At 50.7% G+C, this 24,759-nt stretch overlaps 2 protein-coding genes across 5 annotated transcripts in view; one reads left to right on the forward strand and one right to left on the reverse strand.

Moving 5' to 3' along the window:
- The window catches only part of CYTH3 (cytohesin 3), a 114,287-nt gene extending 92,203 nt beyond the window's left edge, over window positions 1-22,084 (forward strand). Inside the window, exons 5-13 of the mRNA XM_003281912.4 lie at window positions 6,219-6,337; window positions 10,103-10,183; window positions 12,541-12,653; window positions 12,839-12,987; window positions 13,176-13,287; window positions 18,038-18,114; window positions 18,231-18,302; window positions 18,424-18,578; window positions 18,838-22,084. Coding sequence (XP_003281960.1) covers window positions 6,219-6,337; window positions 10,103-10,183; window positions 12,541-12,653; window positions 12,839-12,987; window positions 13,176-13,287; window positions 18,038-18,114; window positions 18,231-18,302; window positions 18,424-18,578; window positions 18,838-18,910 — 951 coding nt within the window. The 3' untranslated portion in view covers window positions 18,911-22,084. The remainder of the gene's footprint in view (window positions 1-6,218; window positions 6,338-10,102; window positions 10,184-12,540; window positions 12,654-12,838; window positions 12,988-13,175; window positions 13,288-18,037; window positions 18,115-18,230; window positions 18,303-18,423; window positions 18,579-18,837) is intronic.
- Window positions 22,085-22,295: 211 nt separating this feature from the next.
- The window catches only part of USP42 (ubiquitin specific peptidase 42), a 55,014-nt gene continuing 52,550 nt past the window's right edge, over window positions 22,296-24,759 (reverse strand). For all 4 annotated transcript variants that reach the window (XM_030796433.1, XM_030796432.1, XM_030796431.1 and 1 more), the window contains 2 exons: window positions 24,335-24,378; window positions 22,296-23,299 (listed from right to left, as the gene is read on the reverse strand). In XM_030796433.1, the coding sequence (XP_030652293.1) occupies window positions 24,371-24,378 (8 nt within the window). In that variant the 3' untranslated portion in view covers window positions 22,296-23,299; window positions 24,335-24,370. The remainder of the gene's footprint in view (window positions 23,300-24,334; window positions 24,379-24,759) is intronic.

Raw genomic sequence — 24,759 nt, forward strand, 5'->3', positions numbered from 1 at the left:
CAGGCGTGGTGGCTCATGCCTGTAATCCCAGCACTCTGGGAGGCTGAGGCGGGCGGATCATGAGGTCAGGAGATCAAGACCATCCTGGCTAACACAGTGAAACCCCGTCTCTACTAAAAATACAAAAAATTAGCCCGGCGTGGTGGCGGGCGCCTGTAGTCCCAGCTACTCGGGAGGCTGAGGCAGGAGAATGGCATGAACCTGGGGGGTGGAGCTTGCAATGAGCTGAGATTGCGTCACTGCACTCCAGCCTGGGCAACAGAGCAAGACTCCATGTCAAAAAAAAAAAAAAAAAAAAACCACAGAGGGGGTGCTTAAACAATGGAAATGTATTTTCTTACAGTTCTGGAGGCTGGAAGTCTGAGATGAGGGTGCCAGCATGATTGCTGTCTGGTGAGGGCTCTCTTCCTGGCTTGCTAGTAGCCGCCTTCTTGCTCTATCCTCACATGCTGGGGAGTAAGGAGAACTTACTCACTCTAGGGTGCTGTTCTTATAAGGGCACAAATCCCATCAGACCAGGACCCCGGCCAGGACCTCATGTAACGCTGATTACCTCCAAAAGACCCCATCTCTAGATACCATCACACTGGGAGTTTGGGCTTCAACATATGAATTGTGGGAGGGGGACACGGACATTTCGTTCACAGCTGCAATGGATGATCTCACATGCTTCAGACACAACTCAAAATTATATCTACCTCCCCATGCCCCTATTAAACCTGTAACATTGTGAAGCATGAAGACATTGTCAGAGTAAATAAATTCCTTCCGGCTAGGATGGTGTTTTCTAAGTCTCAGAGTGATGACATTTCAAACAGGGAGCTTTGGTTTGTTCGGGTGCATTATTTCTAGAAGTAGTACTTGAGTTCATCAGTGAGTAAGAGGGAAGGTTTGATTAGATCAAGGAAGCTGAAAACGCTCTGCAGCCTCTCTTTTATTCCTGATTGCCTAGAAATGCTTTAAATAAAATATATAAATCTATATGACAAGCAGGGGTCCACTCAATGGACTAGAAATTGAGGAATCCCTGGAAGAAGATAAATGGGATCAGCTGAAGAAGGAAACAGTACCCACAGCACACACAAGAAAGAACTGCCGGGGGTGGCAAGAGCAGCTTCAGAGTTCCCTGAGCTCAGAGGAGGTACATTCGGGGAACAGGACTGTGGGAGGGACGTCGAGACTGGTCACACTTTCCTGACCTTGTGTCTAGCAGTGATTGTGTCTCCAGGTGGGAAAAGCAAGAGGGAGCACTTAGTCTGTGAAAACAGGCAGCGTCCTCGGTGGGTGGCAGCACCAACAAGGAGAAATACCCACTCCCAGAGACCAGCCGTTGGCTGCCTGACCTGCTTCTCTGCCAGATCACTGGAGGCAACTGCAGCAAAAACCAGAAGCAAGTAGCATTCTGTTAAGCCAACAGTGACCCTAAAATCCAAAGACGAACACCCACCAGGCACCACCAAGCGTTTGAGGAAACCAGCACCATGAAAGAGACATGAAACCTGGCAAACAGAAGAACTAAAGCTGGAGGAAACAGACTTAATGGAAACAATAGAGGCGGGGAGGGCAGCTCATGCCTGTAATCCTGATGTCTTGGAAGGTCTAGGCGGGAGGATCACTTGAGCTCAGGAGTTCAAAACCAGCCTAATATAGTGAAACCCTCATCTCTACAAACAGTTTTTTAAAAAAAATCAGCCAGGCATGGTGGTATGCACCTGTAGTCCCAGCTACTTGAGAGGCTAAGGTGGGAGGATCACTTGGGCCCAGGAGTTTGAGGCTACAATGAAATGTGATCGCACCACTGCATTCTAGCCTGGGTGACAGTAAGACTTTGTCTCTTAAATCCTTTGTCAAGCCAGATGTGGTGGCATGTGCCTGCAGTCCAACTACTGGGAGGCTAAGGCAGAAGGATCGCTTGAGCCCAGGAGTTTGAGGCTGCGGTGAGCTGTGATTACACCACTGCACTCTAGCCTGGGCAACAGAACGAGACCCTGTCTCTTAAAAAAGAAGCAGGAGGCTGGGTGCAGTGGCTCACACCTGTAATCCCAGCACTTTGGAAGGCTGAGGTGGGTGGATTGCCTGAGGTCAGAAGTTCAAGCCTAGCTTGGCTAACATGGTGAAACCCCATCTTTACTAAAAATAGAAAAAAATTAGCTAGGTATGGTAGCAGGCACCTGTAATCTCAGCTACTCAGGAGGCTGAGGCAGGAGAATCACTTGAACCTGGGAGGCGGAGGTTGCAATGAGCCTAGATTGCACTAATGCACTCCAGCCTGGGCGATAAGGCGAAACTCTGTCTTCAAAAAAAAACAAAAACAGAAGAAGCAAAAAAACAATAGGAGGAAACTTTTTATAGTAGGATATTTGTCTATATTATAAATATCATCAAAGAGATATGATAGGATGTTTCTTATCCATGATACAAAAATGGAGGATTGTGAAAAAGAACCTTGGAAATGAAAACTAGGAGTGTCTGTCACATCATCACTTGAGCATATGGAGAAGACGTGGCTGAAGAGTGGACGTGTGCTAGAAGAGAGTTTAGGAATTCTTTATTCAGTTTTGCAGAGACCTATAAGAAAACATGCAAGGTGGGTCCAGCAGCCCAAATTTCATATAATAGAAGTCTCAGAAGGAGAGAATGGAAAATGGAGGAGGGGAAATATTTCAAAGAAATCTTGGAGTATTTTAGAACTAAGAAAAATCCTTAGATTCAAAGGCCCCACCAAATGCCAAGCAGGATAAAAATTGAAAAGACTTCTACACATAGATGTGTCAAGTAAAATGTTGTAAACTCATGGATAGAGGAATTCATTAAATTTTCCAGGAAGGAAAGATCAGATTACCTAAGAAGAAATGAGGAGCACAGCAAGCTTGTCAGGGATGCTGGATCAAAGACAGGAGGGGAGCAGTGCCTGCCAAGGCCTGAGGAAACATGATTTAAAACCCCGAATTCTGTCTGTCCTGTCACTCACAAGAGAAGGTGAGGAAAGACATATTCAGACACACAAGGGCTTCTCTGATCTCTAGGAATTGTGTAATTGGAGCATGGCACCTCAAAACAAGAAATGACTACACAGGATAAAAAAGGAAAGGCATGCAAAGAAACAAGCAAAACTTTTAATGTCAAAGTGAGAAATTTATTGTTTAAAAGATTTTTTTTAAGTCCAAATTTATGTCAGTATTTAAGTAGCAAGGGGGAAAGGAAGGAGGGAAGTAACAGCTAAGGTTTTCTAGATGTTGATAAAAATAAGTTTAAATATTTGTCAAAATCTTAAGAGTAATCACTAAAGAGAAACAGGATTTTAAAATTATTAACAAACATTGAATAAAGAAAGTTTGATCAATTCAACACAAGGCTGGGAAGGCCTGTGAAATAGAAAGCACCAAATAAGGGGTCAGGAGTAAGTGCTAACCAATCAGTGCTCACCGTAGATTTGATTGGGCTAAATTAATGACAAGACAGACACTTGGGTATTAATAAAAAAATACAAAATAAAATCCAGCTTCGGATTGAGACCCACACCTAGAAGAGAAACAGAAAAAGATGGAGTAGGTGTAGTGGGTCAGATGGTGCCACCGCCCCCATTTCTGCTGTTTGACTTTCTAAATGGTATTTTAAAATATTGAAATTTTCTAATAATGTTAAAACACTCACTTTCTTTTATGAGCATTTACCTAGTGTATTAGTATTCTATGGCTGCCATGACAGTGACCACCAATTGGGTGGTTTAAAATGAGAAATCTATTCTTGCCCAGTTCAGGAGGCCAGAAGTCCGAGATCCGGGGTGTGGGCAGGATTGCTGCTTAGACTCTGAGGGAGAATCCCTTCCAGCCTCGCTCCTGGCGCCTGCCACCCTCCTGGTCTCCACAGCTGTGGGCACCTCACTGTGGTCTCTGCCTCCATTTTCTTGTGGCCTTCTCTGCACCTTCTCCTCTCTGTCTCGTAGGACAAGTGTGATTGAACTCAGAGCTTCTGTGTCCTCCTCCTCTGCTTGTCTCTTTGTCACCTCCCAGATAGCATTCTCCAAGAAATGTCAGTGTTTTGTATGTTCTGAATTTTAGGGCAGGTCTTGAGCATCCAGAGGAATTCATGGAAGCCTCATGCCCAGGCCCATTCAGTTCCCTGGGCTTCAGCTGACAGTGGCAGGGGCCTTCACCATGCAAGGTCAGGCCCCCAGCCTCGTAGCTCCAGAGATGACGGGACAACTAGTGACCCCTGAGGGTGTCCTGCCTCCCTTTCCACCTGCAGCTGATGGCCTCACCTGGCTTCTCCACTGGCCTCACTTGTTTTCCTCACTTAGAGCCAATAGCAAAGCCCTAGCACTGTCTTTCCTGCCCTAGGCTCTGTTTTCAGGGAACTTGGGCTGCATTAGGCCTCTCAAAGGACCAGACCTGCATTGCTACAGTGTGTGTGTGTGTGTGTGTGTGTGTGTGTGTGTGTGTGTGTGTTGTGTGTGGTGTGTGTTTCTGGTGTGTGTGGTGTGTGTGTCTGGTTTGTGTGTCTGGTGTGCTTCTGGTGTGTGTGGGGTGTGTGTGTGTGGGGGGGTGTGTGTGTGTGTGTGGTAATTTAGATGGTGCCCTTGTGGGTGTACCCACTTAAACTCTCACCAGATACATATGAGAATTGATTTAGGATTGTTAGACTCACTGATTTTTTTTGGAGAATAACATTAAATCATGGTTCACAAATTCTAAATGTACAGCTTGAAGCATCTTTATAAATTAATATACTGACATAACTGCAACCCAGAACAAGTCGCAGTTGTAGAATATTGCAGGGCACCTTTCTGGTGCCTCATCCTAGGGAATTCACTCCCCAAGGTAACCAGTCCTTAATCACCGTAAGTTAGTTTTGCCTTTTTAAAACCTTCTATGAATGGAACTGAAATACTCTTCCGTGTCGTGTTTTGCTCCATATCATGTCTGTGAGATTCGTTCTTGTGAGTGTTCATTCCATTTCATGGCTGTAGAGTGTTCCATCATGTGATTATGCCAGAATGTATTGATTGGTTCTCTTACTGACTGTTTTCAGTTTTTGGAAATAAGGCTGCTATGGACGTTCGTGTGTTTAAAAAAAATAGGAAATCTCTGGGTAGACTGTGAGGGTATGAGGCAGCCCTGGTCTTGGGTACTGAGAGTCTTAGCTGGATAAAGCCTCTCTGAATTTGTAGAAATGGCCTCCTGGCAAATTGATTTCTGAATTCCCTATTCCCTTGTCACCCTTGCCAACACATATTTTGAAACTGGCTGCAAGGCTGTGTTAGAGGTAAACATTTCTATTAATAGGTTCCTGGGACTTCTCATGAGACAGTGCTCAGCTGATTCAGGCCAGGGCAGCCCGTTGCCTTTGAGATTGTCAGCTGTGCTGCAGCCCTCAGAGTGGGCATGAGCTTTGACTGGATGAGCTTGGTGGCACGGCATGTCAGTTAATATGTTTTTGGTATCAGGTATTAGAAAATCCAACAAAATGTATCTTACACAGGGGAGGTTTATCTTCTCACGCAGCTGTGTAGCAGTAGGTGGCTCCCAAGTGGCAAGAAGGCGGTCCCTGTGCCCATCTCAGGGTTTCCCATGTGAGATGGCCACTGTGGCTCTGGTCATCACATACGTGTTCAGGGCAGAAAGGAGGAGGAAGAGCAGTGCTGGCTCATGGGCCCCATTTTACCAGGAAATCAAAAACTTTCCCTCCAGGCTTGTCTTTCTGTCTGGCCAGATCTGGGTCACAAGGTCATTTCTAGTGCCAAAGGCAGCCAGGAAACTCCCTCTCTAGTGAAGGGGGTGGCAGGGAGCGGGGACCAGCACCACCCGCTCGCTGCATCCCTGGGAGTGGGGCCAGGTTGGCCAACCAGCAGTGGCCACCACCTACAAAGTGTTCCTCGCAGACACAGAATAAACCATCTTCCTAAGCTTGGGAAATCTAATCTTACTGTTACTCCTGCTTTTATAGTTTCTAATAACAACCTGTAATGGTTTGTTCAATAACCCGTTTGTCTGTCTTTTAACTTGGTAAACTGACAGGAGGAATGAATATGCGTTTCTTTGATGGATAAAATGTAGTATGGATTTGGGAAAATCAGATTGTGCAGTTGTATGGGTGTCTCTGGTATTATTTTTGCTGTGTCCATACCAGTTAAGTCATGACACTAAGTGTATTTCTGTCTTTGAAAAATGAGTTTGAGTGACACTCCTAACCAGTGCTTCCTTTCTAATGTTCTTCAGGGAATTCAGTTTCTAATAGAAAATGACCTGCTACAGAGTTCCCCAGAAGACGTCGCCCAGTTCCTTTATAAAGGAGAAGGCCTAAATAAGACCGTCATTGGGGACTACCTGGGTGAAAGGTGAGTTAGAGGAGGATGCAAAGCCCTACCTGGGGCCACTCAGCCCTGCAGCTTGACCTAGGCTCACGCTCCACTTTCGGGGTCATCACAGCCTAAAGGCATGATATAGCCGTGGGCTGTGGGCATCCACATGCCCGTCTCAATACCAGGTAAGCCCAGTGCAATTGGTTCCTCTCCCGTGTCCATGGGAGGAGAGGGGCATTACCGTATTCTGGGATCCTGGGACTCCTTTGGAATCCTGTTTTTCAGGGAGCCATGACAGAACTGACAATGCTGCTGCCCCTTCTTATCTTGGAAAGCATCTTAATTGTCTTCTGTTTTGCCCAGAAATACGCCAGATTTCTCAGTGGTTTTCTTTCTCCTGTTACTTGCGGTATGAATAAAGGTGGAAAGTGAATTTTTTTAATGGAAGGCAGCAGGTCAGATTTACTTTCTGACCGCGACTGGCTTAGCAGAGGTTAGGGCAGGACTGCTGAGGCAGCACATGCCCTGAGTATGCCAAACAGACTTTTGTCAAAGACCAGAAGAAAGTGTTTTTAAACAAACGCCCAATAGTTCCTAAAGTTGGGTGGTTTTGGTTTTTAGCTTTTTTAAAAAAAATATTTGATCGAAAGTGAAAGTGGAATACTTCCCAACTCATTCTCTGAGGCCAGCACTACCTGATACCCAAACCAAAGACACCGCTAGGAAATGGCAGACTCTATTCTTATGACTGTAATATACAGTCAGCAATATGTAAAAAGGATTCTGCACCAAGGGGGACTTACCCCATGTATGCAAGGTTAGTTCAACATATAAGTCAATTAAAGTAATCTGTCATTCACATAAAGGACAAAACCCACATGATCTTCTCAACAAATATAGGAAAAGCATTTGAAAGAACTCAAAACTCCTTCACGATAAAAACACTTAAAAAGCTAAGACAGGCAGGGAACTTCTTCAACATGATGGAGGGTACCTATAAAAAACCCCACTTTAACATCATATTTAATGATGAAAGACTGCTTTCCCCCTAAGATCAAGAACAAGACAAGGATGTCTGCTCTTAGCACTGCTGTTCAGCCCAGTGCTGGCACATCTTGCCAGGGCAGTTAGACAAGAAAATAAAGACATCCAAATTGGAAAGGAAGAAATTAAATTCTATTTGCAGATGATGCAATCATGTATATAGAAAATCCTAAGGAATCATTAAAAACTATTAGAAGTAATACATTCAGTAAGGTTGCATGATATACAATTAATATACAAAACTTAAATTGTCCAGGCGTGGTGGCTCACGCCTGTAATCCCAGCACTTTGGGAGACCAAGGCAGGCAGATTACGAGGTCAGGAGATCGAGACCATCCTGGCTAACACGGTGAAACCTCGTCTCTACTAAAAACACAAAAACTTGGCTGGGCGTGGTGGCAGGCACCTGTATTCTCAGCTGTGGGAGAGGCTGAGGCAGGAAAATGACGTGAACCTGGGAGGCAGAGCTTGCAGTGAGCCAAGATGGCGCCACTGCACTCCAGCCTGGGCGACAGAGTGAGACTCTGGCTCAAAAAAAAAAAAAAAAACAAAAAAACAAAACTCAGTTGTATTTCTATACAATAGCAGTGAGTAAACTGAAAAAGATATTAAGTAAACAACTCCATTTATAATAGCCTTAAAAGGAATAAGATACTTAAGATAAATTTAACAAAAAAGCAACATTTTTACTCCAAAAACCACAAATTGTTGAAAAAAATGAAAAGATCTAAATAAATGGAAAAGCATCCCATGTTCATGGATTGGAGGGCTTACTATTGCTAAGATGCCAGTATTCCAACATTGATCTACAGATTTATTGTACTTCTTATTGAAATCCCAGCTGACTTCTTTGCAGAAGTTGCACATCCTAAAATTACTATGGAAAATTCAAGGGACCCAAAATAACCACAGCAGCCTAAAAAAGAACAGAGTTGCAGAACTCGCATTTCCTGATTACAAAATAAAGTGGCCAGGCATGGTGGCTCACTCTGTAATCCCAGCACTTTGGGAGGCTGAGGCGGGCAGATCACTTGAGGTCAGGAGTTCAAGACCAGCCTGGCCAACATGGTGAAACCCCATCTCTACAAAAATACAAAAATTAGCCAGACACGATGGCAGGTGCCTATAATCCCAGCCACTTGGGAGGCTGAGGCAGGAGAATCGCTTGAACCCAGGAGGCAGAGGTTGCAGTTTATCAAAATCATGCTATTGTACTCCAGCCTGGGTAACAGAGTGAGACTCTGTCTCAAAAAAAAAAAAAAAAAACTGTAAATCAAGACATTGTGCATATATAAGTGCATAAGGATACACTTATATAAATGATGGAATAGCATTCAGAATCCAGAAATAAACCCTCACATTAATGTCAAATGATTTTTCAACCAGGTACCAAGACAGTTTCAGTGGGGGAAAGAATAGCCTTTTCAACAAATGGTGCTGGGTAAGAGTAGGTAGACTCTACTTCATCAGAATACTGTGCTTCAGAAGACATCAAGAAAGTGAAGGCTGGCTGGGCATGGTGGTATTTACAGCTAATCACCAGTTACAGATTCCTTGGTTCCTTCCACACTCCCGCTGTTTCACTTGACTAGCCTGAAGAAAAGGTAAAAAGACAACTCACAGGCCATCCTGGGTAACATAGTGAGCCCTGCCTCTACAAAAAATACAAATAAATCAGTATGACTTGCAAATATCTTCATATATTTGTCTTTATATAATCTAGATATAAATCCTTAACAGATTATAAGGACCGATTATCATACTGATTCAGTCCTTGTAATCTCCTAAGGACTTCTATCTAGATTATATAAAGAACTCTTCCAAATAAGAGTAAAAATAACAAAAATTTCTCAGTTATAAACTGGCAAAGGATCTGAATAGACGTTATACAAGTGGCCAACAAGCACAGGAAAAAATGCTCAATTGATCATCAAGGAGATGCAGATTGAAACCACAAGGAGATACCATTTCACACCCATTAGGCCGGCTGTAATAAAAAAGACACATAACAAATGCCAGCAAGGCCTGCAGAGAAGTCAAACCCTTATTCATTGCTGATAAGATATAAAATGATGTGGCCGGGCATAGTGGCTCACACCTGTAATCCCAGCACTTTGGGAGGCTGAGGTGGATGGATCACCTGAGGTCAGGAGTTCGAGACCAGCCTGACCAACATAGAGAAACCCCATCTCTACTAAAAATACCAAAGTTAGCCAGGCATGGTGGCGCATGCCTGTAATCCCAGCTACTCAGGAGGGTGAGGCAGGAGAATCGCTTTGAACCCAGGAGGCAGAGATTTCGGTGAGTTGAGATCGTGCCATTGCATTCCAGTCTGGCCCACAAGAGTGAAATTCTGGCTCAAAATAAATAAATAAATAAATAAAATGATGCTTTGGAAATTGGTCTGGCAGTTCCTCAAAATGTAAAACATAAACTTTAACATGGAACCCAGTAATTCCACTCTTAGGTATTTACTCAGTAGAAATAAAAATGTGGCTAGGTGTGGTGGCTCATGCCTGTAATCCCAGCGCTTTGGGAGGCCCAGGGAGGTGTGGGAGGACCACTTGAGCCCAGGAGTTCCAGACCAGCCTGGGTAACATATCGAGCCCTGCCTCTACAAAAAATACAAATGTTTTAAAAAAGTATGGCCATGCAAAAACTTGTGCATGAATGTTCATAGCCACATTATTCATAAACCGTATCTTTTAAAATGATAGGGATAATGTACATTAGGTTTGAAACTTCTTTTTTTCCCAGGGATGAATTTAATATTAAAGTTCTTCAAGCTTTTGTTGAACTCCATGAGTTTGCTGATCTCAACCTTGTACAAGCCTTAAGGTAAGTGTGATCATTTGCTGGGTGTAGAGTGGATGGGGAAGGCCAGAGGACCGCTGCCTGGGCAGCAGGGGCGGTAAATTGACTCCAGGTAACTTGGTGCCACACGAGTCTCACAGATGCTGGCCCCTGTTCGGGATGATCCAGCTAATGCTGTGTGACACTGAGCAGCCCTAGACAGGAATTGGGGCACACGCTTAAGATAAGGGCCACGCTTACCTCACCGTGGCCGCTGGTGCTCCTTCACTCCGTTTCCTTTTATTTTTAATGCTGTTCGGCAGTAGTTTGATTGCCTTCTTCCCAAGCTCTGTATGGCGTGGCGTTGGTGCTCCATGGGGTCACTTCTTTCTAGATTTGACCCAGAGCACCAAACGCATGGATACCTGAGTGTGCCAGAGAGGATGTAGGCTTCTTGCCATTTTGGTGTCCGGGACACACTCCCTGGACGCCCCCTTGAGCTGCCCTTCCTGCACATTTTCTTCCTCATGCTCTGCAAGCAGGAAGTTGTCTCGCTTCCTTCCTTGGTGCCTCGGCTGAGTCGTGTGGGCTCTTCATCTGTTCTGGGCCTCGACCCTGAGCCGGCACTCAGCAGCACCCAGGGGAGAGGAGGCAGGGCCTGTGGTGGGAGCCGCCTCAGTCGGCCCTCGGACTGAGAAAATCAGGCTGCACCTCATCGTCTTCTCAAACCTTCTGCTTCATACTTTTGTTCCCATTTACGTGGAGTGTTTCCTCATGGCCTTACCTCAACTGCAGACTGCAATGTTGGCAGCGTTTCTGTGGGACCCTCGTGATGTTGTGCTCACAGCACAACCTGGGGCTGAGCAGTGCGCTGAGAGTTAGCAACATATAAGAATCCTGCAGCCGCAGTTCAGGCTTATCAGATTCCGTTTCTGGAAGCTGTACATCCAGAGAAGGGTGCAGGCCTGGTGAGTCTGGGAGGGGTGTCTGGCGTGACCCTTGCAGCCGTGACTCCATTTCTTTCAGTCGATCAGTCTCTGGCCAGAGCCAGAGAGGTTCCTATTAATTCCCACAGCTGTGGGAGCCTGGCATAGCCCCGTAGAGGGCCTGATGGAGGCACAGGGTGGGCGGGAATGCAGGCAGGTCCTGTGGCCTAAGGAGCTGCCCTGAGGATGTTAGCTTTTGTCCTGAGGGACACAGCAAGCCTGTGTGGGGCAGAGGCATGCGGGCTGACTCAAGACTCATTACTGCTGTGGGGTGGGCAGGTGCATGCTTTGCCGGTGAACGTGGGGCAGAGAGGGAGTGAGGGGTGGAGGAGGGGCGGTCATGTTGAGTCTGAAGGCTGCTGGTGCAGGCCTGGCGGAGAAGAAGGGGCCTGGTAGAGAGTGGGGCCAGACGTGGCTGGAATCCCGGGAAGAGAGAGCAGAGGAAGGACCCTGGGGAAGCTGCCCTGTGTGAGGGACATGCAAAGGAAGAGGAGCCCCGTGGGGCCAGGCTGCATCCTCCCCCGATGGCTGGTGAGATCAGTATTTTAAAAAGCCCAGAGACTTAGTTGGAGGCTTGAGGTCTAACTCGGTCATGATCCTTGTGCTAAATCCACGGCAGCATCAGACATTGCTGAATAGCTGGTGCCAGAGGCCACAGCTGGCCATGGAGACTGCAGCCCCTGCCTCTGGGGCTCACACCTGGGTGGCCAGACGGTGGTTAAGGCAGACAGGTAGCAGGGGCGGTGCCACGCAGCTGAGGAAAGCAAGGAAGGGAAACAGTGGGCAGGGGGTGGGTTGTTGGGCTGGGGGTTGCAATTACAGGCAGGGCAGCCAGGGAGACCTCAGCCAGAGGGGATACCTGAGGGTGGGAGTGTCTGCTGGGCCTGGTGTCTGAGGCAGGCGTGTGTCCCCCCAGCAAGGTAGCAGCAGCTTCTGACCGCAGCTCCCAGTGCTGTAGGTGGGGCTTTGGACACTGTCCTGTGGACTATGGCTCTGCCTTATGTGTGGGAGTTCTGAAAGGAGGACATGGTCTTGTTGATGCTGTGAGGACCGGCTGGTGGCAGCTCGGGACAGGCAGGGCTCTGGTGATCACCTGGCAGCAGCAGGAGATGGTGGCAATGGGGACAGAGAAGTGCCAGGATCCTGGATATTTACTTTTTGGGCAGAGACAACCGGCCTCGCTGCTGAATCGGTTGTAGCTACAAAAAGATGAGCCATCAGTAAGCGTGTCTCGAGTTACAGAATGGAAGGAGACTGTCCTGGGTCTTCTCCTTTCTGTCTCTGCGCCCCCAAGCCCCTGCCAGAGCTGCACCCCAGGCTCGGGAGGAAAACGTCCTTCTAGAGGTGGGCAGAAGCCGCCCTTGGCCGTGAGGCGGTGTTGGTTCTGATGCGGCCGCCCATGGCTTTTCTCCACAGGCAGTTCTTATGGAGCTTCAGGCTGCCCGGGGAGGCACAGAAGATTGATCGCATGATGGAGGCTTTCGCTTCTCGCTACTGCCTGTGCAACCCCGGGGTCTTCCAGTCCACAGGTCAGTGCAGAGCCCACAGCCTGGCCCCTCACCGGGCACAGCCCAGCGTGTGTTCCTGGGGACCTGCCTTCCCTGAGCGAGGAGACCTGTGGGCCGGGCACCTCTTGCAGGCGGGCCCCCAGCACGCGTGGTCCCACTGTCCACTGGAGGCTCTGGCTGAGCCCAGCACCCCGGACTCGTTGCAGACACGTGCTACGTGCTGTCATTCGCCATCATCATGCTCAACACCAGCCTGCACAACCACAACGTGCGTGACAAGCCCACAGCAGAACGGTTCATCGCCATGAACCGCGGCATCAACGAGGGCGGGGACCTCCCTGAGGAGCTGCTGAGGGTGAGCTCCCTGGCCCGCGGCCGCTGCCGTCTGCAGGATCTCTTCGCTGTGAGCGGCCGCAGTGCCTGTGACTCTAGACACGCCTCCCAAGCCTCCTTGCCGCCCTGGTCCCGCTGAGCTTTCTGCCCAGCCAGCCGTTTTCCTCTGTTTGAGTCTCTGAACTGGCTGCTGTTTTTCCCTCCTTGCAGAATTTGTATGAGAGCATTAAGAACGAGCCATTTAAGATCCCGGAGGACGACGGGAACGACCTGACCCACACCTTCTTCAACCCCGACCGCGAGGGCTGGCTCCTGAAGCTGGGTGAGCCTCCGGCCCAGCGGGACCCGGGCGTGACCCCTCTGCCCATGGCAGCAGCCCCTCGGGTTCCTCCCAAGCTCATCGTAGGAATGCCCCCCACCGCAGGCAGAGACGTTAAAGAAACGCGGTTAAGCCAGAGCCTGCTCTCGGTAGCTGCACGGCCACGGCTGCTTCTCTGAGCCAGGGCATCAGAACCATGTCCGCGGCAGAGAGTAATGCCCAGGCTGCAAGGCCCGTCCCAGAAAACTGCTGAGTTAGCATCCAGATCCAGCCAGGGCAGCTTCCTGCACGAGAAGCAAGCGCATTATCTCCACAGAACCTGTGTGCCTCTCTCGGTTTGGTGTGGCTGTGATTTTTGACGCGTGGTTTAAATGTGCCTTCTTGTTGTTTTCCTTCTGCCTGTGGCTCCCACCTTTCTGTTCTGTGACGGGCTGTCCCTGCTTGTCCTGCTTTAGGAGGTAGGTACCCAGTGGCTTCCCACGCCCCTCCCCAGCGGCTCATTCCTCTCGGTCTCCCCACGTTGGTCTGTGTGAGCTCCGCTGTGTGGCTGCCATTCATCCGATCCATCTGTGGACTTGCTGGGGCCGCGCCGTGCATGGTGCGGTGAATGCTACACCCACCCCCAGGGGCAGGGCTGAGAGTGGCTGGGACCTGCAGCACATGGGGATGCTGTGTGGGAACCAGCTTGCCCCCCACCCTGTGTCTCTAGGGGTCTGCAGCAGTAGAGAAGCAGACAGCCAGCCCTGTCCCTGCAGTGTCACCCTCCACCCCATACTAACCCAGCAGCGCATGGAGAGATTTTGGGGGTGCTCTAAGGGCCTTTGGAGCAATTTAGGGCACTTATGGGCAGTTTTAGAAATGCTGAGGGGTTGTTTTGCCTGCGGGGCAGGGATGGTTGCCTTATGCCCACAGTGAAGCGGGTGAGATGCGGTGGCTGGGTTCACACAAGCCCTTCTGAGAGCAGGCGGCCGCCGGGCAGCACGTGAGACCTGGAGTGGAGCGTCCTGGTGATTTTTTAAAAATTTTATCAGCCGGGTGCAGTGGCTCATATGTGTAATCCTAGTGCTTTGGGAGGCTGAGGCAGGAGGATTGCTTAGGCCAGGAGCTTCAGACCACCTGGGCAAAATATAGTGAAACCCCGTCTTTACAAAAAAGTAAAAAATTAGACTGGCATGATGGTGTGTGCCTGTAGTCTCAGCTACTAGGGAGGCTGAGGCAGGAGGATCGCCTGAGCCCAGGATGTTGAGGCTCCAATGAGCCATGACTGTGCCACTGCACTCCCACCTCAGCGACAGAGTGAGACCTTGTCTCAAAAAAATAAAATAAAAATTATCAAGGAAGGATGAGACACGGTGTGACAGGCACAGGCCTCCTCAGCTAGCGGAAGGGGTATGAGTCCCACAGGTCTGCCGTTCCCATTAGGGTCTTTGACCTTGGCCATTGCTCTTTGACTTTTTTCTGGCTATACCGAGGTTTAGGGGAGTTCTAGATATTTGCCTGAAAACCTAGCACCATGGTCTTGGGCTCAGGTGCCTGAGAGACGCGATTCAAATCACATCGTGCGAGTGTTCTAGGGTGACGGCGGGGGGCGGTGGGGGGATGTAACCGGAAATGCCAGCAGGCACTCTGGGGCCGGGATAAGTGGGACGTTCGTTTGATTAGATGCCTCCCTTCTGGTTCCTGCATTGCCCACCAGTGTCCCCTCGAGGGACAATGACGCCGTCAGCCTGCCTGGCAGCTAATGTGGCCCCTGCCCCCGGGAAAGGTCGGCTCTAGAGACGTAAGTGCGTGAATGAAATGAAGGCACAGCAGAGCTCGTGTTATCTAACCTGTTTTCTGGTTGGGCAGATAAACAGGCCACGAAATGAGTGCACACAGCGCTCACAGGAACCAAGAGCTGGCTGGGCGCCAGGTGCCAAGCACGGGGGCCCTGGAGGGGCTGGTGCAGCTGGCGTGGCCTCAGTGTGGTGGGCGGCCTGGTGGGCGCCTGCTGCTCTAGGGGCTGGCTTCCTTGTCCTCTCCCAGCCAGGCACCCTGTATGTCTGCTGTGTTCTCAGGAACAAAGTTCGAGACCAAAGGCTGGCGAGCCAGGGCCCTGGCTGGAGGCAGACGAGACGGGTGCAGGATCTAGAATGTGCTTCTAGGCGTGGCTCAGCGGGGAGTGCGGCCTGGCTTGGTTGCATTCTTACTGTAGATTTGCTTTTAGAACAGGTGGTCTTAAAAAGGCCTGGATGCTTTGCCAGAGCGTAGGAGCCCTGCTGTGTACACAGGCGTGGCTTACGATTGTTGGTAACTTAAGACTTTGAGTCTTGAATCAATCACCAAAAAAAAAAAAAAAAAAAAAAATTCATAGGAGGTGGTCCAATCCGAGCTGTCATGCAGAAAGTGTGTGCATGTGGACCCGTGTGTGTGCACGCACACACCTGCCTGCTAATGGCAATGAAGGCAGAAACTTGCAGAGAGAAAGTGGCTCCCGTCTGCAGGTTCCAGAAGCCAGAATCTTGTCTGCAGGTGAGAATGCTGTGTGGTGTGGCCAGAAACAAGTGTGAGCAGAGCCTGCTGGGCTCTGAGACCAAGCTTATCACCCCTACCCTGGGCCTGCAGTCCTGGTCTGCAACGATCCCCTGGCCCTGAGGACTGGACAGGGATGGGGCTCTCCATGAGAGGTGTGAGTGGGGGACCCAAGGTGGAGCTGAGAGGCTGCCTGGCAGACCCCTCCCAGGCGGGGGCCAGTGTGCGGGCTAGTGCAACATACAGGCCCTTTGCTGTCCACCATGCTGGGAGCGTGGAGGCAGAGAGCAGGCGCTGGACAGAAACACACAACCTGGGGGCTCCGGATGAGCTCCCCGAGAACTGGAGACTCAGCAGGGCAGGGAGAAAGGCCACAGCTGGGGAGCCAGGAGGGGCGGCCCTTGCTGCTGCCCAAGGAGTTGGGTCTAAAGTCGAGTGCAGTGGGACCCTTTGGGGGGCTTCAAGCCGGGAGGGGCATGATTGCCACGTTTTTGAAAAGATGCCTCTGGCCGCTGTTTGGGGGATGGCAGCTGGCACCAGTGCAGCTGGAGCGAGGCCTGCTCTGGAGTCTCTGGAGGGAAGCAGAGGCAACTGTGACAGTGACAGATGTCAGGGTAGTGGAGTTGCCGTCAGCTGATTCTGCTCCAGCAGCTCAAGCTGGAGCAAGTGCCTGGAAGGAATCAGCACTGTCCTCCTGTCCCTGGGGTCTCGGGGACATAGACCGCCTCTCACTGCTCACTGGAGGACTGTGGGACAAGGCAGGGTTGCCCCCAGGGTCTCCTGCCCTCCCCTGTGGACTTGGGCCTCCCTGGTATTCTTCAGTGGAGGTGGGGAGGGTGAAGGCCAAGGGCTTGCATGGAGCATGGAGCCTGCGGTGACACAGGGACACCAGGCCAACAAGGACTTTGGGCCTTGCTGTAGACCTGGCCGGGTCTTAAAGGGGACCAGTGAGGCGGTGCCACAGTTGGGGCAGAGGGTTCCAGTGACGGAGCAGTTTTCAGGGGCTCGGGGAGTGGAAGCCCTGCCAGGGCTCAGTAGAGATGTTGGGGGCAGGGTCTGAGGGCTGGGGAGATGCAGCAGGGAGCTTGGGGGGGCAGATTTGCCCAGACCAGGGTCTAGACGGACCCTTTAATAGGTGGGCTGGTGGGACACTGATGAAAATGGGGCCTGTGGGGAGGGGAGGAACAGCTGGAGGCTGGGCTCCTGTCCCAGGCTGGTGGTGGCAACCGCATTGCAGGCTGCCTTAGGCATCAAAGGAGGACAGCAGTGCTGAGTGAGGCAGGGGCCAGAGGGTCCCAGAGGGACGGCGGAGACCCCTTCCGGCCTCCAGTACCGCTGAGCCAGGCTTCCTCCCACCTGCAGCTGGTTCCTCCTCACCCAGGGTCTCTGCAAACCAGGCCCCAACAGGGAAAGCCCCCGTGTCCTGGTGATGCATCTGCAGAGCCCTTCGCACACCATCTTGCCTCCAGGCCTCAGTGCCCGCGCTGGCCCCCACGCAGGGAGGGAGGGCTACTCCCCTGCCGGCCTGTCACGGAGAAAGCCGGGTGAGCTCCGCAGCGCTGGAGAGGCATGGGGCAGTGAGGGCCTAGTACCCCAGGGAACACTTGAGTTCATTGCCATGAGCGTGTATTTCTTTGAATTATTTAAAAAACAAACACAGGCAAGGCTAGCAGCTGAAGTCAGTTTGTCTCTGCTCAGTGTTTAAGGATCAGAGATTTCCTTCCCTTAGGGAGAGGAGGGCAGGTACAGATGGGGGTACGCGCGTGTGCACGTGTGCTCCAGATCTTGTTACAAAATTAATTCAGTCTCACAAGTCCCTGGGCCCAGGGGTGATTGATTTTGATGGATCCCAGGGCTGCCCAAGGGCCTCTGTAATGTGATAACCACCTGACATGGTGGGGTCAGGTCCTGGACAGAGCCGGGCGCACAGTCCTGACTTCATCACGCTGCCATCTCATGTGGGGAAATGACGCCATCCATCCCACTAACTCTCCCAGGAAGCGAATTGTAGCGCGGTCATGTCATCGAGGGGCCCCTCAGTGCCGTGGAGGGGGCGCCAGTGTGGGCGGGGTGGGTGCATGTGGGGCCCTGCGGTGGGAACGCTGAAGGACACCTAAACCCAAGCCTGGTGCCTGGTGGCCTTTCTGAAAACGCAGTGATCTGTGCAGGTCCAGGGCCCCCTCTTGGACCCGCGGGCTCCCTGTGCACGGAGCGCAGACTCACGGGGCCCTTCTGCTTCTAGGAGGGCGCGTGAAGACCTGGAAGCGCCGGTGGTTCATCCTGACCGATAACTGCCTCTATTACTTTGAATACACAACAGTAAGTAAGGCCAGGCCTCCTGGCCGCCTCCTAGCAGTCCCGGAGCTGCCCTGGGGCCGAGGGACCCTCAGGGTGGTGACCCACAGTGAGCCCCACCGTGTACTTTTCTCTTGTAGGATAAGGAGCCCAGGGGAATCATCCCGTTGGAAAACCTCAGCATCAGGGAGGTGGAGGACCCCCGGAAACCGGTAAGCTCTTCCTCCTGAACCTTCTCTCCTGCCAGCCACCTGGGAGCCATCCTCACTGCCTGCCTGCAGGGAACCTGCCCCAAGCCCCTGTGATGGCCTGCCCTCTCTCTTTCTCCACCAGAACTGTTTTGAGCTCTACAATCCCAGCCACAAAGGGCAGGTCATCAAGGCCTGTAAGACGGAGGCCGACGGCCGCGTGGTAGAGGGGAACCATGTGGTGTACCGGATCTCAGCCCCCAGCCCGGAGGAGAAGGAGGAGTGGATGAAATCCATCAAGTGAGCGGGGCCCTGGGGGCGGGGCCAGGCCCGTCTTCTCATGCCAGTTGGAGGGTGGGGGATGGTCTGGAACATGGATGCTTCCGTGTGCAGGAGTGGACCTTCTGTCTCCAGAAACCCCAGAGGGCCGGGCTGCCAAAGCCAATGCTCAGATCTGAGCCTGCGGTCCTGTCTGAGGAGCCTCTGGGGCTGGCTGGTGGGAAAGGGGAGGTCTGTGTGTCACCCACGACCTAACCTGTGTGTTTTCCTTTTTCACCAGAGCCAGTATCAGCAGGGATCCCTTCTATGACATGTTGGCAACGAGGAAACGAAGGATTGCCAATAAAAAATAGCTTTCCTGGCTAGAAGACCCAGGTAAAAGACCCAACCCCAGCAGAAAGACACCGTGGGCCGCCCCTCCGCGGGAGGCGTGGCAGGGAGGCGTTCGCCCTGCGGTGCAAGCTGCTTCTCCAGAGCATACCATGGCCCAGGCGGCATCCCCAAGGCCTCGTGCCGTGGCTGGGGTCCTGGGAGGTGGTCGCCCTGCAGTGCAAGCTGCTGCTTCAGAGCATACCGTGGCCCAGACTGATCCTCGAGGCCTCGTGCCGTGGCTGGGGTTGTGGTCGGCTGTGCGTGTCCAGAAGCATTTCCTTCCCGCGACCACCCCGTGTGCCCCTGGGGGGAGAAGCCAGGACAGCAGCTTCGGGACGGATTCTCTCCACAGCAGACACGGGACGGATTCCACAGACGGGAGCCTCATTCATACCATGCCAAACGCATTAACTCGGGGCAGTGTTAACCGTTCTAGAAAGCCACTGTTTTATAGCAAAACAGGAAAGGAAAAGCTACCAGTTTTTTATTCAGAATTTTTCTCAGATATATAGGATTATAGCTTTTATATGCCTTTTTATATTCTGAAATTATAACAAAAGATACTTTCTAACAGTAGTATTTTTAGAATGGCAGCTATAAAGTTAACTCCCGGACACAAGTATATACTGTGCACTGAAAAAATATCCATCTAGACGCAGCACCCAAGGGGAGGGCTGGGGGCACCGGCACGGGGGCAGCGTGCAGCCCTGCCCTGTCAGGCTGTCAGACAAGCCCCGGGGGCAGCAGGTGGGCTCAGGACGGGCTGGGGGAGGGACGGCCATGGCACTTGGGGTCTCCAGGGTGACTCCCATGTGGCCTCCCTTCAACCCAGGCTTTTTGGCCCCACAAATACTTTAAGCAAATCATTACAATTATAAGTTAATGGTTTGGGGGTGTTTAGCCTGTAACTGCTAACTCCTAGGAAACAGCCTTTCCCTGGACACAGATGGTCCATACGCTGAACCACGTGAAACTGCTGATGTTTTGTTTAGATGCACACATATGGCAGCGTTTCATACAGGTCAGCAGAATCCATGGGTTAGACTGGCTTTTGACCATATTCATCGCTATTTAAAACCTGTGGCAAAATGAACGCTTATTTTACAGACTTTCTAATTTGACCAGATTTCTTAATGAATAGACACGGAAGTAACTAAAAACAGTCTCACCCCATGTAGCGCGCCATGTCCTGAGAGAGGTGCCCTCCCTACGAGGAGGGAAGAACAGGCCCTGGGGTGCAGAGGCTCGGCACGTAGAGAACCCAGATAGACACTGGTGGTGGAACTGGCGAAGCTCCGCGCCCGCCTGGGAGGTCGTCAGTTTGCTGTGGATGTAAGGATAGGAGGTGCCCAGTGCTCCGCTCAAGGAAGGATGGATCTGGGCCCCACCTACAGAGAGGGCGCAGGGCTGGACGGGGGGCATTGTGTGCTTGGGCCGACCTGGGCCCGTGGTAGACGCTGCTCTGTCGAGAGACTTGCGTCCCCAGGACCCTGTTGCACACTGAGCTGTTGGATTGGTGGCTGGCTTTTCCTCTATGGACTTCCTCTTCCCGCCCCACCTGCATAGGCACACACACCTTGAATCTGCACCCTCTGGAGGGCATCTGTACTCCTGTGCAAAATGCCCAGTCCAGAAACAAAACCTCAGACTGTGTGCACCTAGGTTTCCTTCTCAGCAGCAGAGACTGTTCCTTTGAGTTGCCTTGAAGTGGAGGCCGAGCGGCTGCAGGCCCTTCGCCTCCCTGCGGCTGACCTTGATGTAGCTTTAAGTCACACTAGACTGCAGAGGGGTCTGAGGCCAGAAGCCCCCGTCCTACATCAGACTTTCATTCCCAAGTTCTTAGGCTTTGTTACTGATACCTCAAATTGGAAGTTTTAGTTTTGAGAAAGGCAAGTCAGCGTTCTTGAAATGCCTGGCTGGTAGATACGCAACTCTGGCCTCCAGTCTTCCATGAAAATAAACGCTGCCTGGACCCCCACCCAGACCACACACTGACGGCCGGCTCCGGCGGTGCCCACCCCTCAGGCTGGCCCTGCACCCAGGACTGGCCACAGCCAGCTCTGTCAGCATGTTGTGCTCGGACGAGCCGTTGCCTCCTCCTGACCAACCCAGGTGTGTGACCTGGGGATGCAGAGCTTTGTTTTGGGCGTTGGGAGAAGCAGCAGGAAGGAGTCGCCAGATGATCAAACTTCCCCTTTACTGTCATCTGTGAATGAGCTTCACCAGGTGGTGCGCACCCGGGAGCCATGCAGAGGCTGTGGTGCTGAGTTAGACTCCAGGTACTTTGTGGTCAAAGGAAATCGCCTAGCTCCAGGCTGTGTTATGACAGTATTAGCATGAAGGCCGTGCAACCATCATGCCTGCTGATCCTTGAGGCAGGCCTGGTCCAGAAAACTCTCTGGGTCAGTGACTGCGCAGGGCTAGCCGCCACCAGGACGGCCCTGAAACAGGACACATCTGTTTTTGTCCCTCACCCTGGGCAGACCCCGTCACAATCACAATCCTCCTCCTCCCCGCCCTGATGTCTGAGCGCAGGGCTTGAATTGTGAGTCCCAACTCTGGCCAAAGATACTTTCTTCCAGAGACAGAGGCCAGGAGGCAGTGAGGGGAGCCCCGCGGGGAGGCGGCGGCTGCCACAGCCCTTCCAGCCTGTCTTGCTGGGCACCCTGGTTCATATTTGAGTTTAATTGGACTGACCCTGGACCCAGATAAGCAGCAATGTCTGTGGGGTCACAGAACATTTTGGGGCAGTTTAATGTGGTACCAAACTGAAAATAGGAGCTATTTATAGATGGAGCAGCACTTAGTGCTTCATAGAAAGCAATGCCTATTTTTAAAGTTACAAATGCAGATATCTACATAGATGTGCTTTGCTGAGAAGTTAGGTCTGTGGTAGACCAGAAACCATAAATTGACTTTTTTTTTCCTTAGAAAATATTTCTATTTGCGGTAAATACAGTAATATGTAAATAATGTACATCTGTTGATTTCTGGAGTATCTGTTATTCAATGTATATACTCCCACAGCTCGCATGAAGAAATAGCCTCTATTGATATTTGGTTGTAAAGTGAACAGTAAGATTGGAGGGTGGATGGCTGTCAGAGCTCTTGCAAATACTGTGTTCACTAAATAAAAATCACATGTATTGTTAAAACAAGCCTAAGACTTGGTTCTTTGAAACAGATATTGTTGGGTCCAGCAAACACCCCTCCAATTTTCCTTTGCCCGTCCCAGGTGGGATGGCCTGGCCGAAGGTGCTGACTTCAGCAGTAGCACTTACTTGAAGGTTTTAAGAAAGTGAATTCAGATGACAGGAAGGAGTCTGGAAGCAAATGGGGGAAAGAGCAGTAAAAAGACGCCAAGTGTGTGATTTGCTGCCATTTATATACTATAGAAATTTTACATGCTGTATATTTACAGTGGGGCAAGTGCTTTTTTAATCTTTAAAAAAACAAAGATCAAACTTTAAACATCTCTGAACAACACAAACTGTATAAACCATACAGATTATTCAGATACAAACTGTATTAAATACAGTTTTCCCCACTCCATCTCCTGATGCAGGACCAGTGAATTATAAGTGTATCACAGTTTGATAGCATATCCATATTAAAAATAAAATCACAGTATGATTGATTGTATCTGTAACTAGAAACTCGAAGGGACCAAGCAGACAACGGAGACTCCAGTATCAGTGAAGACAAGAGACGCTGTATCAAAAAGTGTTGTGTAATAGAAACATACTGTCGGCTTTACAAATCATGTCTGGGTTATACATTCATAATGTAAATACTCATCATAACTGGGAAATTGATTGGAACAGTTCCACAAAGTTCAAAAACAGAACTTGTCTATAAAATACATCTTCAAATCTTGAATACAACTAAAATAAGCAAATTAGTTTCTAGTATCAGACATTACAGAAAACAGACTGCTCTCCAAAGTCTAGGTGAGAGCTTGTGAGTTTTTAAATAAGTCTTTAAATTAAATATACACACTGTCAGTTTGTACGTTTGACAATTCCATGGTCTCCCGGTTGGTCTTGCACCAGATGTCTAACTTGGAGGAACGTTACAAGAAATACAAGTAATCGACCTGAGTCTGTAATTAAGCAGCATTTGAGATGTTCTATTCCAGGGCATTATTTCAATGGGATTTATATACACGGTATTTTACAATGGTCAGCAGTGGTAGAAAGTGTTCGTCCATTCGGAATAAGGGTAATTAAGAAAAGGTAAAAACTAAAAAAAAAGTTCTCCATGGTAAAATCTGTACAGTATTTACTAAAGAAGCACCACGCAGATTGGAACAGAGTTATTGTCTATAATTTAAGCTGGGCTGGGGATGGCTTCTGTTGAACGCGTTGAATCTGAAAGACAAGAGGTGCAGGGTTAGTGAGTTGGAGGCAGGCGGCAGCGCGTAGGGCTTATTCCCGGACGCCCTGCCAGCTGCTCCCGAAGGCTGGGGAAGCTCTTCCTTGAGGAGATCACTCTACTTTCCTGAGTGGAAATGAGGAAACTGGCAGTGCGGGCAGCTCAGCCAGGGAGGCGCCATCTGCTGGGCCCGGCCACCACCTGCCCCAGATGCCTCCTCCAGCTCCATCCTCACAGCCCCTCACTCGGGAAGTTTAGCTCCTTAATTAGGGTTGGGCCTCTCCCTTGAGAACACATTGATAAAGCCTGTTAATTACGGCCAATTAATCCACAGACTCTTCACTTGCAAATTCATTTTAAATTCCTCTTGCTGACATGTGACAGACACATTTGGACAGTTTCCTTTCAAGGGAAAAATGGCTCACTGTCCCCTCTAGCTCCACAAGGGTCAGGTATAAAACCAGTCACTCTCCCAGGACCGCTGTGTGAAGTGACCCAACAAACCTCCACAGCTCCGAGGTCCTGATCTGCCGCCCGGCCCTGGGCCACCTTCCCACGGTTTTGTACGGTGGGTGCTGGCTCCAGCTCAGTGCTACCTCGGGGCGCAGACAGCAGCACGGGGGACGGGATGGGCGAGGGAGCAAGGCTTCGCTCTCCTGAGTGAGGTGCCTGTGCTCGGGACCTGGCCTCTCCCTTCCCAGATGTTTATCAAAGGCCCGTGGGCTCTGCAGCTGTGAGCTGGGTTGGCTTTTCCCAGTGAGGCACAAGGGAACAGGGCGACTCTGCCTGCGTGAGGGATGCGGGTCTTCTCCAGCCAATAATGCAAAGGTGACGAGGTGGAGGGTCTAGGTCTGTCCCCAAGCACATGGCCTGGATGTGGGCTGGCTGGGAACCTGCCGGGGCCCTCTCCATGGCTCTGCCAACTCCTATGGGCCCAGCCCCCAGGCAGAGCCGCAGAATTAAAACTCCTCTGCCTGTGTCCCCTCAGCGCCACCACAAACAATGAGGAAACAGACAAGAAAACAGCTTACCATAACTAGTGAATTTTTTGTTTTGAGGCTGAGTTTTCAATCACCTAGAAAGCAAAGGTCAGGAGAGAGATTTTAATGATGGTTGCAAAATCTCCAGTGCCGCTGCTGTGTGTGTGCGTTAAGTGGCTATGGTCAGAGCCACTGCGGTTCCCTGTGAGCGCCTGAGGCCACTCCCCAGCGAGGTGAGCAGGGATGTCCCAGCGCTCAGCTGCTGCTCCAAGGGTTTTACTGATATCAAAGGGTTTACGTGATGACTGAGGCTCCATCCAACCCACGCCCAGCCTGATGTTAGACAACAGATCTCAGGCCCAAGAACTGAACTGGGCAGAACAGAGCCAGAGGAGGAGTTTGAAAGAGAAAGACAAGGGGCCGAAGTCCAGGGCAGAGGGGGACCTGGCAGGACCACAGGACGCTGGATGAGGCGG

Source organism: Nomascus leucogenys, chromosome 17 (assembly GCF_006542625.1).
Source record: "Nomascus leucogenys isolate Asia chromosome 17, Asia_NLE_v1, whole genome shotgun sequence".
NCBI lineage: Eukaryota > Metazoa > Chordata > Mammalia > Primates > Hylobatidae > Nomascus > Nomascus leucogenys.